At 43.0% G+C, this 13,816-nt stretch overlaps 1 protein-coding gene across 1 annotated transcript; it reads right to left on the minus strand.

The window, feature by feature from the left end:
• Positions 1 to 12,670, minus strand: GFRA3 (GDNF family receptor alpha 3). Its single transcript, XM_004686769.2, has 8 exons — positions 12,388 to 12,670; positions 9,344 to 9,631; positions 5,644 to 5,736; positions 3,635 to 3,947; positions 1,647 to 1,750; positions 1,350 to 1,484; positions 904 to 992; positions 1 to 698 (listed from the first exon to the last, which is right to left on the minus strand). The coding sequence occupies exons 1-8, from the start codon at positions 12,464 to 12,466 to the stop codon at positions 609 to 611; spliced, it is 1,191 nt and encodes a 396-aa protein (XP_004686826.1). The 5' UTR covers positions 12,467 to 12,670; the 3' UTR covers positions 1 to 608.
• Between the last annotated feature and the right edge of the window lie 1,146 nt (positions 12,671 to 13,816).

A 13,816-nucleotide genomic window follows, 5' to 3' on the forward strand; every position in this document is an offset into this window, starting at 1 on the left:
TAAGAGCAAAGTTTTAAACAAAATGTTTAATGATCCGAGAGACTGGGAAGTCTTTTCAGGCAGTAGCAGGAAGAAAGCAAGGCCCAAATTCTCAGGTTCCTGATGCTCAAATGTTTAGCAAGACCCCAGGGCAGGCAGCTGGTTCCCATCACCCATTCAGAGAAGATAAGGGGACAGGAGTCTTGCTACTTCTTCTTTAATGGAAAATGTCTTTCTAGACTACCTCAAAATACCCAGCACCACCTATTTGGCGAATGCAGTAGGGAATGACTGTTGATCCTGGTGGGCAGGAGGAAAGGATTAGGAAAGGATCAGGAAAGAGATGGGTAGAGCTGGTCAACACCCAAAGATGTGGTTAAATTATGGTCACCAAGTCCTGATGAGAAGTAGCCTGCATCAGAAAAGAAAGGAGGAACAGAGGAAGTGGGGACTCAGCCAACTGGCTTCTACTGTGGCCTCATATGGAGTCCTAGACCTGCGGGGTAGTGCTAGAGTTACCACGTTGTATACTGCACCTCATTCCTAATGCTTCCCTTTCCTCCTCCCTTGCAGACTGCAAGTCAGATTGGGTATGATAGAAGGGAAAAAGGGCCCCCAGGGAAGTACGGCTACCAGAGGCTCAGGAGAAGAATCCAGGTAAGTATGCAGGAGAAAGGAGAGATCACCCAGGGCTGTAGCCTCAGAGCAGTGTTTTTATTCTGTGGAAGAAAATGGAAGGAAGTTAGTGCTCTCCCCACCACCTCAGCCTCAGTCAAGTCAAGGTCCCCCTTCCCCGAGGTATCCAATAGAGATGTATAGTCTGCTCATGACAAGGAGGTCACACACACACACCCATCTCCTTTGTTTGGATTTCTCCCAGCTGATCCAATAAAAACATGCAGGGTGTAATAGAGGAGGCTCTACCTGGCGTTCCATCACGGAAAATGTAGAGTCTGCCCAGTCCTGGGAGAAAAGTTGGCTGTGAGAACGCATCTGAGCTGCAATGGCCTCCACTAAGGAGAGGAGAGAAGCAGACAGATGCAGACAGTTGCAGGTTCCCAAGAAAGGAAAGGGAAAGCTTCAGGGTTCCTGAGATATAGGAGACCAGGTGGGTGGCAGGTGGGAAGAGAGTATTGCTTAATTCTGTTTGCTTATTCCTTGAGCTAGAGAGTATCCCTGGGGCCTGGGAAGGTTGAAAGAGCAGCCTGAGGGTCATACAGGAAATGAGAAGAAAGAAAGACCCAGGGTAGAGGATGCCTCTGTTGTGGAGGGTATTGCTTTACCTACAGGAGATGGATGGTGAAATATAGGGCTGACCCTTCTCTCCCTGACCTGGCCACTGGGGATGAGAACAAGGGAAGTGTACTCACTGAGGCAGGGGTTGTTGGAGAAGGACCCTTCTAGTTGCTCACAGTCCTCCTGTAAGTTGCCATTGCCCCTGCAGGTGCAGCTTAAAGCCACACTGGTATTGACACTGCTGACAAAGTTAGGGGTCATGACGGTCCCTGTGAGGTGAAAAAGGAATATTAGGACCTACGCCTACTCCAACTTCAGCTCCCATCTACTCCCACCTGCTTCAGGACCACTCATTTGGGTTGAGTCTCCAGAACATTCTTACCCTCAGGATGGCCAATCTATGGGCTCCCTACACACACCCCCAGTCTCACCAATCAGCCCCATGTATGCACGCAGACATCTGGACGGCTCTGTTGCACAGGTCCCTAGGATGTCCATGGGGTGGCAATGAGTCTGAAAATCCACCAAGCGTGACCTAAAAGAGAAATTTCCAGGGTCCCCATTGAGAGTCTGGACTGCAGCCTTCACCTTGCTGCAGACTTCACCATTGCTACCCCTTTAGTTAACATGTTCATCTTCATGACAAATCCTCTCCTTCCCAGGGCTTCCTCCTCAGTGAAGCCTGGTCCTGTCATTATTAGATGTACTACCACCCCAGCCCCCACAGCACATCACTTTGAAATTGTTTTTCACAATCCCAAGTCATGAGCTTTCAGACAGCTTCTTTAACCTCAGTTTCCTAGACTGCAAAAAGAGATGTAAACACCATTGTATTTTGTGAGGAAGAAATTAGAGAAAGCATATAAAGCAATTAGTATAATGCCTGTTAAATATTAAGTGTTTAATGAGTGTTACATATCCTCATTAACACTTATCTTACAATAAGTAGGATTATGAGTATGTTTTCCTTTTATAATTCTGCTATCTAGTTGTCCTTACATTTTTACCTTGTGTTAGACTGGTGGTTTAGTTCTCTTTCACTCCCATTCATTTGTGAACTGAGGAACAATATCTATTTTTCTAGCCAAGCACCTGTCATGTGCTAATAACAGTAAAAGTTACAGCACAATAGGCAGCGTAGCACAGTGGTTAGCAGAACACATTCTAGGCCAAAATCTCTTTATTCCAACATTTCAAACCTCGTTAACAAAACTGATTTATTACCTGGGCGAACGTGAGAAAGTTATAAAAATATTTGCATCTATCTTGCAGAGTTTCTTGAGATGCTTATATGAGTTAATACATGTTAACTACTTAACTAGCCCATAATAATTACTCCAGTAAGTGTTGGTAGTAAGATGATTGATTGTTAAGAAAAATATACAAGAGAAGAAAATGCCTCTGAGGTTGCCTAAAATTATAGAAAGTGATAGAACCAGGTGGCAAAACAAGGTGTGATTTCTCATTGTCAACAAATGTCACTGGAATGGATGATAACTTCAATTTATTGAGTATTTATTTACTCCTAAGAAGGCAGAGGAAAGCCAGGTTAGAATTTTTTATTTTTTTTGGAAAATCTATAGCAAACACTTACAATACTTCATGTCCTTTGATTTGGTAATGGTACTTGTGGCAACATAGCCTAAAGCATAATTAGATTAGAATGAAAAAAGTGATACATATTGCACCATTATTGATAGCAATAGAGGAATGATTAAATAAAGTAGAGGGCATTCATAAAATGGAATATAATGTAGGCATTTAAAAACCAAGCTGCCAAAGGACATTAAATGACAAGATGAGTGCCACCTCTCATTGAGTACTTACTCTACACCAGGAAGCTAAGCACTTTCCATATATTACGTAATTTACTCTCACTGGAATCTCATGAGCGCTACATTATCCCAGTTTATACAGAGGACTAAGTGGGACCTTAGGCTAAGTGATGGAACTTTAGATTAAGTGATGGACTCCAGGTCACAGAAGCCCAGGCTTTAAGTTTCCATCTTTTAAATTCACATCAGCGTCCATCCTGCCTCCATGAGAAAATGCTCATGGGATATGCACTAAGTCACAAAAAGTTAGATACAAATACATTCACAGAATGTCTAACTTTGTTCATCTATGTATTACAAAGGCTAGAAGGGAATTATCCCCCAAATGTGATAGATGATCTTCAGGTGATGGGTTCTGAGTAGCATTTTTTCATACAGTTTTATATTTCCCAAAGTTTTTAAACACAGAAAAAAAACATAATTTTTGATAAGTTTCAGAAAATAATAAAGGTAGCTATGTGGAGAAGTCAGTCCATGAACCAGGGGATGGAGGGGGTCTGACCCAGCCTGACTCAGGAAGGCAGCCTGCAAGGATGCTGCACACTGCCCCTGCCCACCCTGCCACCCACACCCAGCTCAGTCACCTGCACAGTGAATCTGAGAGGCAAAGGTGACGCAGATCTAGGCAGTTGGGGACCCCAGAGGGCAGCGCGCAGCTGGGGGCGATGGTGTTGCGCCGGCGCTGGCCGCAGCCCTGGTCTTCAGGTGCACAAGGGCACAGCAGTAGGCCCTCTGCAAGATGCTCCGGGGCCTTCTCGAAGAAGGTGCGTAACTGCTGCAAGCAGGAGTGGCGCTGACAGCGGGAGCCGGAACACGCCTCTGCATAGGCCTTGCGCAGCCGGTCACATTTGTCATTAAGAGTGCACAACATGGCGAACTTGAGGCAAAGATCCGAGTCTGGAGGGAGAGGGGCACCAAGTCACCAATCCTCTCTGCAAACCTGAGCCCAGTTTCCTCAGGGACCCCCAACTTAAGAAGGATTATGATGGGTGGGAAGAAGCAAGAAAGACTAAGGCAAATATTACCCCTCAAGCAAAGCTTTCCCTCTAACCACAAACTATATGGTATCTAGGGGCTCCCAATCCTAGTCCTCAACTTCATTTGAGTTTAAAAGTTTTTTTATATATGTATGTATGTATGTATGTATGTATATGTGTATATAAATATATATATAGTATATGTGTACACACACACATTTTTTAAAACATCATTCTTCATTTTGTACATTTTTTCATCTCAGTTGTAATTCACCTACGTGCCATGTAATTTTAACATTCATTTGTATAGAATTCAAGTAAGACAGTACAAATAACCAAAACCAAATCCATTGCAGTGAGAGCCTACAGTAGAAATCATAACCTAGAGGTCCCAAGGTATTCCACAGCACTTTATCTACAGTGCAAACAAAGAGATTGGACAATTCTGCTCCCCTCACCTCAGCACCCTCCTAGGATAAAAAACTCTTGGCTGGCCCTCCCTGGTGGCACAGTGGGTTAAAGCACAGCACTAAGAAGCTAAAGCCACTTCCGCATGAGTTCAATCCCCGCCAGCCCCGGAGGTGACCACATGGCACGGCAGACCTCTCCTGGCCCGCCCGCTGCTCCCCTCAGCAGTGTACTTCGTCGATCTGCCTGTTCTGCTCCCCACTCTGTCTCTGGTGAAGCCTCTCGCCGCCCCTGAGCCTCTGGTCTGTACCCCAGTTCTGTATGTACAAATAAATAAATCTTTAAAAAAAAATCACATATTAAAAAAAAAAACTCTTGGCTTTTACATCTATTCTGCTATTCTGTCTATTCTGCTCAGTTTTAACGTTACCTGCCTGTCTTTCATTGATTGATGGGTGTATAGAAATTTTTCCACCCTGAGTCTTGGGAAATTACAGTGCTCTTTCTCCTTACAGAATATTATAGAAGCTAGAACACTAGACTGACTAGAACAGGCTATTCACCTATTCTTTGTAATTCTAAGTTTTTTTGTAATGCTCTCTATTACTCTTCTCTCAGAATTCTAATATATAGAACTCAAAACTCACATTGTTCTAAAAAAATGTGTGTTTCTTTCCAACTAATGCAACAGCCTCAGTTTCCTGAAGAATAAACTTCATGGTCCTTGCCAGACAGATGGTTCTCTGCCTTGACTCACCCCTGAGGACTTAGCATTCTTTTACCATATTCCCCACCCAACACCTCACCCATCTCATTAGAATACCTGAAAACAAGCAATTTCCTAGTCTTCCGGGACAAAAAGCTATTTTCTTAACTGCTTTGGATGAGGCTAAATATTCCATTTTGGCACTTTTTCTCCCCCCAGAACTACAAGCACTCCCATACACGCCTTTATAGAGACCCACCTTTAGAAGCTGGGCATCCTAGTTAGCCCTGTTGAAGTGACTTCCTAACAAGATTTGCTCCTTGCTGATTTGCCAGACAGACCATGTTCACAGTTCAGACTCTCATCATGACCCAGTGCTTCCTTAGTTACCTGATAGGCAAGAACTTCTCCCCCATATCTCTCCACTTGTGTTCCCTATCAGCCACCCTTCCTCAGGACGAGGCCGAGCCTCTACTCCATCGCCTCAGTCAGTGCTCCACACCTGGTTTGAGCATGTTCAGTTTGCTGAGGTTCATTTTCCAGGGTTTTCTGGTCACCGTGTCTTCATAGGGGGAGATATCCAGTTCATAGTCACCTAGGAACAAGGTGGAGATCACTAGAATCCTGAGGACCAAGCCAAAGGTGGGAACAAGAATAACTGATGCTGCTGGTAAACCTCAGAACCCCATGATGAAAAGCACAAAAGGCACAATCTGTACCTGAAACCTGTGCAAAGGTAAGAAGAAGCTGGAACATAAGAGTATTTTCTTAAGCTTGATTAGTGTTTAATGATAAGAATAATAAAGCTACCCTTTGCCATTTGTGAGCATATTGCTATGCTAGGCAATATGGTATAACTGCAGTGACTGACTGAAAAAAATCTCTCTATATATATACATATATATTACCAACCTCATTTAATGATTGGCACTAAGGAATATGTGAATTAATTTTTAAAATACATATACATATATATGTATGTACATATATGTGTGTATATCCCCAATCTCATTTAGTCCTGCTTTCTAGCTTCTGCCTTTGGGTAGTTCAGAAGAAACAAAGGATAAGTGAAGTTACTTGCTGAGGTTCACAGAAGTTAACAAGAAGTAAAGCTGGGATTTGAAATCCCATTTTCTGCTCCTATCCACTCAGACATATTGCCTATGAGGACACAAGTAGGAATGTTCTCTTGTTTTCTCTTGCTCTGGAGGAAAGGGCAGTGGTGAACTCTGATTAAGGTGGAAATGAGGCCAGACCCCAAACTGGACCTCACTGAGAAAAGCAGAGACAGAAAAGAGACAATGACATCAAAGGAAACACAGTTACCCCATAGGGCTGTGGGCTCCTACAAGACTCAGTGGGTCTTACAAATTTACTGTATAGCTCACATATAGTAGGTGTTTATTGATTGTTGATAAATCTTGGGGACAAAAGATGCAAGACATGTGAGCTTGCAGATTTGTAACCAGGTAAACCTTTTTGAAATACATCTTAAGGAGGGAAGGAATATGGGTGATGTCAAGCAAATAGAAAAGGGTGGTTTACATATTTGGAAAGACCTGGAATCTTCCAAGGGAGGTAGGGAGGGAAGAGGAGTCAGGAAGACATGTCAGGGAAAGTTCTGAAAGAGAAGCAATTAGGGTGAAGTGTAGAAAGCAGGGACAAGGTGTAGATTAAATTGCTTTACTGTTTCCAATTATTTGCTAGCCACTCTGCTGGAGGGTTATACTATCCCACCTGTTGCCACTGACACATGCTCTCTATGAAAGCAGATTCCTTTCCCAAAACCTGTGAGACTCATGTGACACAAATCACAACGGAGCAGATGCTTTAAGAACCACCACGGGGTTCTGCTGAAGTTCTTTTTCCACTACCAGAGTGGATCCCTGATTGAAGAGGAATGGTACAGAAAAGAAAAGCCAAACACTGAAAGCCAGCAGCAGATGTGTAACATGAGCAAGAATATATTTTTCTTTAAGCCAGTCGGAGCTTGGGGGTGGGGATTGTTGTTACTGCAGCACATTCTTGTTAGAACCTAGCAAATTCTTATTTTAAAGTGCAATCATATTTACAAGTAGGATAGCATGCTGCAGAAGCAAGAAAACAGTCTACAATGTATAGTATTGGCTTTGGGGCTGGGCAGTGGTGATAAATAAGCTGTTACTGGGGGCTAAAAAGCAGCTCTCGTTTGCAGAGGCAAAACATTTGGTAAAACTGTTGCCTGCAATTATTTGGAAGTGAGATGATGTACTGAATGAATTTGTGCCTTAAGGAGAGGCTGAGAAGCAGGTTACTAGTTTCTCTTGACTGTTCCTGCCTGCATTTGGCAAAGTACTACCAAAAAGATGAAAGCTCAGAGAATTGGCCAACTCAACAAATCAGAAGAAAACAGGAAAAAGAATTCAGAAATTTCAGCACTACAGGATTAAAAGATGCAACTACTTCTCATACTCAAATAGTAAAAGATAACAATGAAAAATGCTTTGAGAAATAAAGTCAATACAACTCAGCCTCAGAGCAAAGACCAAATCAAGTATGTGGCTCTCATGCCCTTTGTGGAGATCTCGTATTGATTATGATGGAAACCAATAAATCCTGCCTGTTGGGCAAAAGTGCTCAGGGGGAAAAAAAGACTGTGATTTAAGACTGAAAATGTTCCAATACTCCTTAGATAGGAAGAAAACAAGCTGAGAATGCTGCTCAATTCCTAAGGAGATTGCAGTCTCCAAAGCCCTTTCAAGGCATAGCCAAAGAAATGAATGGGGAAGGAAGGATCCTCCAGAGGGATCTGCTTAGAACCCGTGAGTACAATGCAGAGAGTAACTGTTTTCATGGAGCAATACTGGGTCTTGTTAAAGAACAATCTTTATCTAGGGAAATGGCCCTTTTTCCCTTACAACATTTGTGAAGCAAGACTTCAGAATTGCTATGACTCAGTTTGCTGACTGGGTGTCTTTGGCCCTTTCTACCTTGAGGATGTTGTACTTTTCCCTATTTCATTAAGGTATTCTGAGTATGTATGGGAGGAGAGGACTTATCATTTTAGTCCTTTGATTTCTAGATCAAGAGGATTTCTGTATCCAGATCTGATAGAGAAATTATCATAAGATCCTAGAGTTGGGACCTGATGTCATGATGGCTACAACACTGAGGGCATATTTCTTGGAAAATGGGTAGAGGTGTTTTGTTTTTTTTTTATAACAGTTTATTTTTACATCATTTTTTTTTCCATCTCAATTGTAATCCCCACGGGTTTGGGTAGAGGTATATTGTTTATAGAAGGGAGGGAAATGAATGTTTTGACCAAAGGGTGGATGATATTAGTTATATTGTCATTTTCAATGATTTCTGCCTCCCTCGTAAGGTTTTATATCCTTGCTTATTGCCATGTGATTTTCAATGTCTCCCTATGGGAACGGCACACTCCCCCTACCAACACCATTACCACAGTGATACCAGGCTTGGCCAGTGATTTGTTTTGTTAAAGAAATGTGAGCAAATCTCTATTATAACATTTGGGAAAAGCTTTGGAAGTCAACAGGTGTACCCTTTGCCATGAGCATCCCAGAAAGAGGCTTCACTTTCAACCTGGATCCCTGAATGAAAGGGACACATGAAACAGCAATATGGAACATGAGCAAAAAGTAAGCCTTTGTTTTATAAGTCACTATTTAGTTACTGCAGTATGGCCCAGTAAAAGCTGACTAATACAGCAGTCATCTGTAGCAAGAGTCAAAGGAAGCTCTTTGAAGTGTCTCTTTCTCTTACCATCTCTTGTCTGATTAATGAATTTCCTTTCTGTTACAGGCTGGACTATAATGTCACTGCCCAATTTCTCAGAATTTAGAGATTACACAGTATTTAGCACTTTTTCTATAGGCTCAGATGTTTTCCTCCATCTCCTCTCCATATCCTTCTATTTAAAATACACCACGTTGGGTCTCAACTTGGCTTAAAGCTTTGCCAGGAGGCAGCCACATGTTTTTAGATATGAAAAAGGATGCTGGCAGAAGTAAGGAGACTGTTATAGGGACCCAAAATGATCCTGTCAATTCCTCACACTACTTCTTACTGATGTCAGCGGCAGAGCTTCATTATCATTCCTGTCAGAATGTACCAAGTGGTCCATATTCTGCAGGATTAGAATATAACCCCTAGAAGACATTTCCCCAACTTAGTCTACTCTAGGATGGGAGCCTCACCAAGGCTGCGGGCACGGTGAACAGTCCAATAGATGTCCAGGCAGGCAGCTTGATTCTTCATGCGCCGGTGGCATGTACAGCTCATCAGAGAGCTATTTCTGAGATGCTGTGCTGTCTCCAGGCAATCTGCAGGGACAGACAGCTCCTCTGGGGACAACGGGGTGCTGTTATTAGAGATGCAGGAATTCAGATGGTGGTAGGCAGCTCCACAAATGGGATCAGCCTGGCACTTCTTCCTGGCCTGGATACAGCTGTTCATGAACCGGCCCTCTGTGGGAATGGGGTTCCCTGTGGCAATAGAGAGACCAAGTGAGTCTCATTAAGATCAGAGTAGCTGCCTAGGAGGATCAACTCTGAGCAGAGCGGGGGTGGGGGGTGGGAGGCATTCCTGATTAAACTTTGGGCAACAAAGTCTTAGAGTGGCAGAAAAAGTGTGGACAAAAAGAAGCCCAGCTGGACTTGGAGAATCTACAGTGCTGATAATCTGGACAGAACAGATTCACCATGGTATACAACCATCACTTCTATATCACTCCAATACATTTTCATCACTCCAAGAACCCCAGATCCATTTAACAGTCATTTCCCATTCTTCCTTCCCCCTAGACTCTGTAAATTACTAGTCTGTAAATTTCTGTATTCACAGATTTACCTATTCTAGGTACTTCATATAAAAGGAATCATAAAATGTCTTCTAGTTTCTTTCACCTAACATACTGTTTATGTGGTTCATTCATGTTGTAGCATATAGTAGTACTTCATGGATTTTTGTGGGTGAAAATTTCATTGTATGGATATACCTTCTTTTATCTATACATCAGTTAATGGACATTTGTATATTTCCATATTTTGGTTATGTGAATAGGACTGCTATGAATATTCACATGCTTAAGTATTTGCTTAAGTATTTCACTTCTTTTGGTTGTATACCTAAGAGTGGAATCCCTGGATCATATGGTAATTCTACTTTTAACTTTTGCCAGTCAATTTCTATTTCTACAGTGGCTGCACCAACAATGGACAAATGTCTAATTTCTCCATATCTTTACCAACTCTTGTGATTTCCCATTGTTTTAAAATTATCATCATCATCATCATCATTATAGTTTGAAGCTAAGTGTCATTTCAGAAAGGTCATACCCAACTAACCAATGTGGCCCCCTAGACATTATTGCTCTAATTCTCTGTACGGCATGTGTCATCACTTAAACTTTTTTAAAATTTGATTTATTGATCCTCTTCCTCTCTAGATTTCCACTCTATGTTGCCAGTGCCTAGAACAGTGCTTATTCATTGTGAATTTTAAGAAATAAACAGATAGCAAGAGACATTCTTTGAGGCACTGCTAAAGTTTTCCTAAGTCCCATCCCTCTATCTGCAATCAAAGGGTCCCAGAAATAGGAGAGAACTTAGGGCTAAATTAGTTCAGCCTCCTCTTTAATTGCATGATAACCAACTAGATTACTTGCCAAAGTGCAGGTTTCTAAACCCCATCTCAGAACTACTGAATCAGATAAAGATTCTGGTGACAAAGCCTGGGAATATGGATTTTAGCAAGTTCACTGGAGATTATTTTGAACCCTAAAGTTTGAAAATTGATGCCAGCTCCAGTACATAAATAACCAACAGTACTACTGATTTTTTCTTATACTTCAGGCTCCAGTAAACCTCAGCATGACATTGCTATTCTTTTTATTTAAAATTTGAATATTTTATTCATAATGGATTTTTTACATTAAATTTTATTTTTTAGAAAATGACATAAAAATATCATATTAAACTATTTATCATGACTGCTGAGTTTCCTAGCACCCCCTTCACTCATCTTCACCTAAGTCCCAGCCCCAAGCAGAAAAACTTACTTATGATTCACTTTCTGAATCATAAATTCTTCAAATGTTAAGATGAAGGGAATGAATTAAAACCACAATTTCTCAGTGGAGGAGATAGAGAAGAAACAGTTTAGGCCAGGATGTAATATCAGATGTGATGCCTTACCCCCTGGTTTACTGATGGAGTCAATCTGGACAGAACACTCCTTTCCTTCCTTCCTTCCACATTTGTCTGACAGCCAAGACTGCTTTTTCTGTAGTATTACCTGGTCGACCAAGGTTACCAACCCACATGTAGTCTGTGGTTTAGGATTCTCAGGCTCTGGGCAGGAAATCCACAATGAGATTCAGGCACCCACCCCACTATCCAAAGGCCATGGATGTTTTCCCTGAGATTATGGATTCCAGGATGTCCTACCTTGGAAGAATGTCTGGGTTCTAAAAACCCAGGCCTTGACTAATATATACTATAAAATATCTATCTATCTACAGGCATCTACAATACAGGCATCTACAACAGGACAAGGCACAGTACTAGGCAGCTTGCAGGGAAAAGCCATCTTGCTCATAGCCAATATTCTGCTGTAATTAAAACATTAAAGTATACCCTGAAAAGTGTGTGTGTATACTTTGTGTGTGTGTATGCGTGTGAGTAGTTTGGTGTGAGCAATAATCTCAATAACACAACCAAATAATGATGCCAGCAGATTCTGTGCAGCAGTTTAAAACACAAATTTGTAATATGTCAGTTCTAACAAATACTTATCTTTCTTTATCTGTACTTAGAGTCAGCTTCCCTACTCCTTAAAGCAGACAGAAGAGTTAAAGTCTATGTAGGGCAAATGCAGTCTGGCTTCTGATTCTCCCTGCTTCTTAGAGATGCTGTACTTCTTCAGTGGCTTAGCTGTGGGTTCCACTGTAACTGTGCAGACACACCTCAAAGAGGTAAAAGAGGGAGTCCTGGATGATGAAACACCTGAACATTGCTGGCACTCCAAAGGTACTTCAGACAGATGTAGTCATGGAACACACCCCTTCCTAGCACCCTGGGCTCCAGCTCCTCAAACTCGGAAGTCCGGGATCTGGAGGCTATACTCTGTCTCAGCCCTCTGGGCAACAGTGACCTGGACCCCACCTACACGCTCCTCCAGCTGTCTAAACCCGGGCAGGAGCAGAGCAGAGCGGATTGCGACTGCACAGGGAGACACTCACCAGCTCCAAGCGGCAGTGGCAACAGCAACAGTAGGAGAAACACAGGCAGCGCTGGTCGCGGGCTCTGGGGGCGCGCCATGGCCGGTTGAGGGTGTCGGGTGTCCGCCCCCAGGAGCGCTATCTGTGCTGAGGCACTGCTCACTTTGGAAGGGAGCTCTGCAGGAGGTTCCTCTGCCTACGCCTCGCCTCCCACTAGCGCTTCCCGCCCCTCCTCATGCAGCGCTGACACTCACCCACCAAGGTCCTGGGCACCGCCCTCCAACTCTGAAGCCAACAAACGCACCACCCAGCTTCTACTGGACAGAGAAAGTGGTAGGGGAAGGGGCTGGTAAGGGAAAGTGCCAGGAGTGGCTGGACTTGGGCACAGAATAGGGTGCCCTGCTGAGCCAGCCCATAGGCAGTCAGATACCAGACTGGCTTAAAGAAGAAATTCTGCACAAGCTATTACAGAAACTGCCACTGGATACTATCTCTGGGGTCCAGGTAATTTAACCCCAGCAAACAACCCTTCTCATTTTCCAGGACCTATACCCACAGCCTACCCCACCACCAACACAATGAGATCTTAGAACAAAACTTGAGCCAGCTAAACGGCACTTGCATTTCTAATATTTTTATTTGTTAGAATTTATATGTTATTTTCCCCAAATAAGAATCTTCAGGAGTAAGATTCAGTTGTGGTTATTAGTCACAGGATTCTGCAAAGATAGTTTAGCTAGGCTGAAATGGCCTTGCTGGGAGCAGACCTGGGGCCAGATCGCAAGACCTTTGCTAAATTCAGAGTCCTTCAAATTTCAGCCCCTTTAGTCTTCCTTCATCCCCTTCAATCCCTTTAGCCCCTGATGGCAGAATGAAAGCTCTCCCTCCCCCCGCACTCCCTGTCATTAGAGATCTTCCTGGAGGAAAGGCAAGGTCACTGAGGAAGATGAATGGAAAGACCATTTGGAAACTTCTTTTTCAAAGAAGCCGGTTACTCTACCAGCATTAAACAGCAATGTAGAACATAGCTGTGCCCAGAAACCAGGATTTCTATTCATATAGGACAGCATATTTATTGGGCCTAGAGATGATTTCCACCTGCTTCCAGGGTAAAGTTAGCATGATTTGGAAGAATGAGAACTAAGCAGTGCTTTAAAAAAAAGAGGGTGAAGACAGGGAGTGGAGTGCTTTACCCCCATCCCTCCAACCCAACCCTCCAACTCAAGTCCTTCCCTAGCTTACATAGCCTGCCTGGCAAAGAGCCAGGAGGGAGGGGATTAAGAAGTGCAATATAAACCTCTGAGATTTATTGGCTGCTGCTTGTGAATATGGCCATCCTGCTGTGGCCTCTGGGGGGCATTTGTCGATGTAATCAGACCAGAAAGAGTCATTCCAGCCAGGGGTGTAAATCACCCTTCACGAAGCTAGAACAGAGACATGTGCCCCTAGA

The sequence above is a fragment of the Condylura cristata genome, unplaced genomic scaffold (genome assembly GCF_000260355.1).
Source record: "Condylura cristata isolate star-nosed mole 26May11 unplaced genomic scaffold, ConCri1.0 scaffold00021, whole genome shotgun sequence".
Lineage (NCBI taxonomy): Eukaryota > Metazoa > Chordata > Mammalia > Eulipotyphla > Talpidae > Condylura > Condylura cristata.

Coding starts and splice junctions, on each gene's coding strand:
- GFRA3 (XM_004686769.2), bottom strand. CDS start 12,466: ATGGCGCGCCCCCAGAGCCCGCGACCAGCGCTGCCTGTGTTTCTCCTA. Junction 3,948..5,643: donor ACTGAACATGCTCAAACCAG/GTGTGGAGCACT, acceptor CTCTCCCTCCAG/ACTCGGATCTTTGCCTCAAG. Junction 1,751..3,634: donor CTCTCAGATTCACTGTGCAG/GTGACTGAGCTG, acceptor TTTCTCTTTTAG/GTCACGCTTGGTGGATTTTC.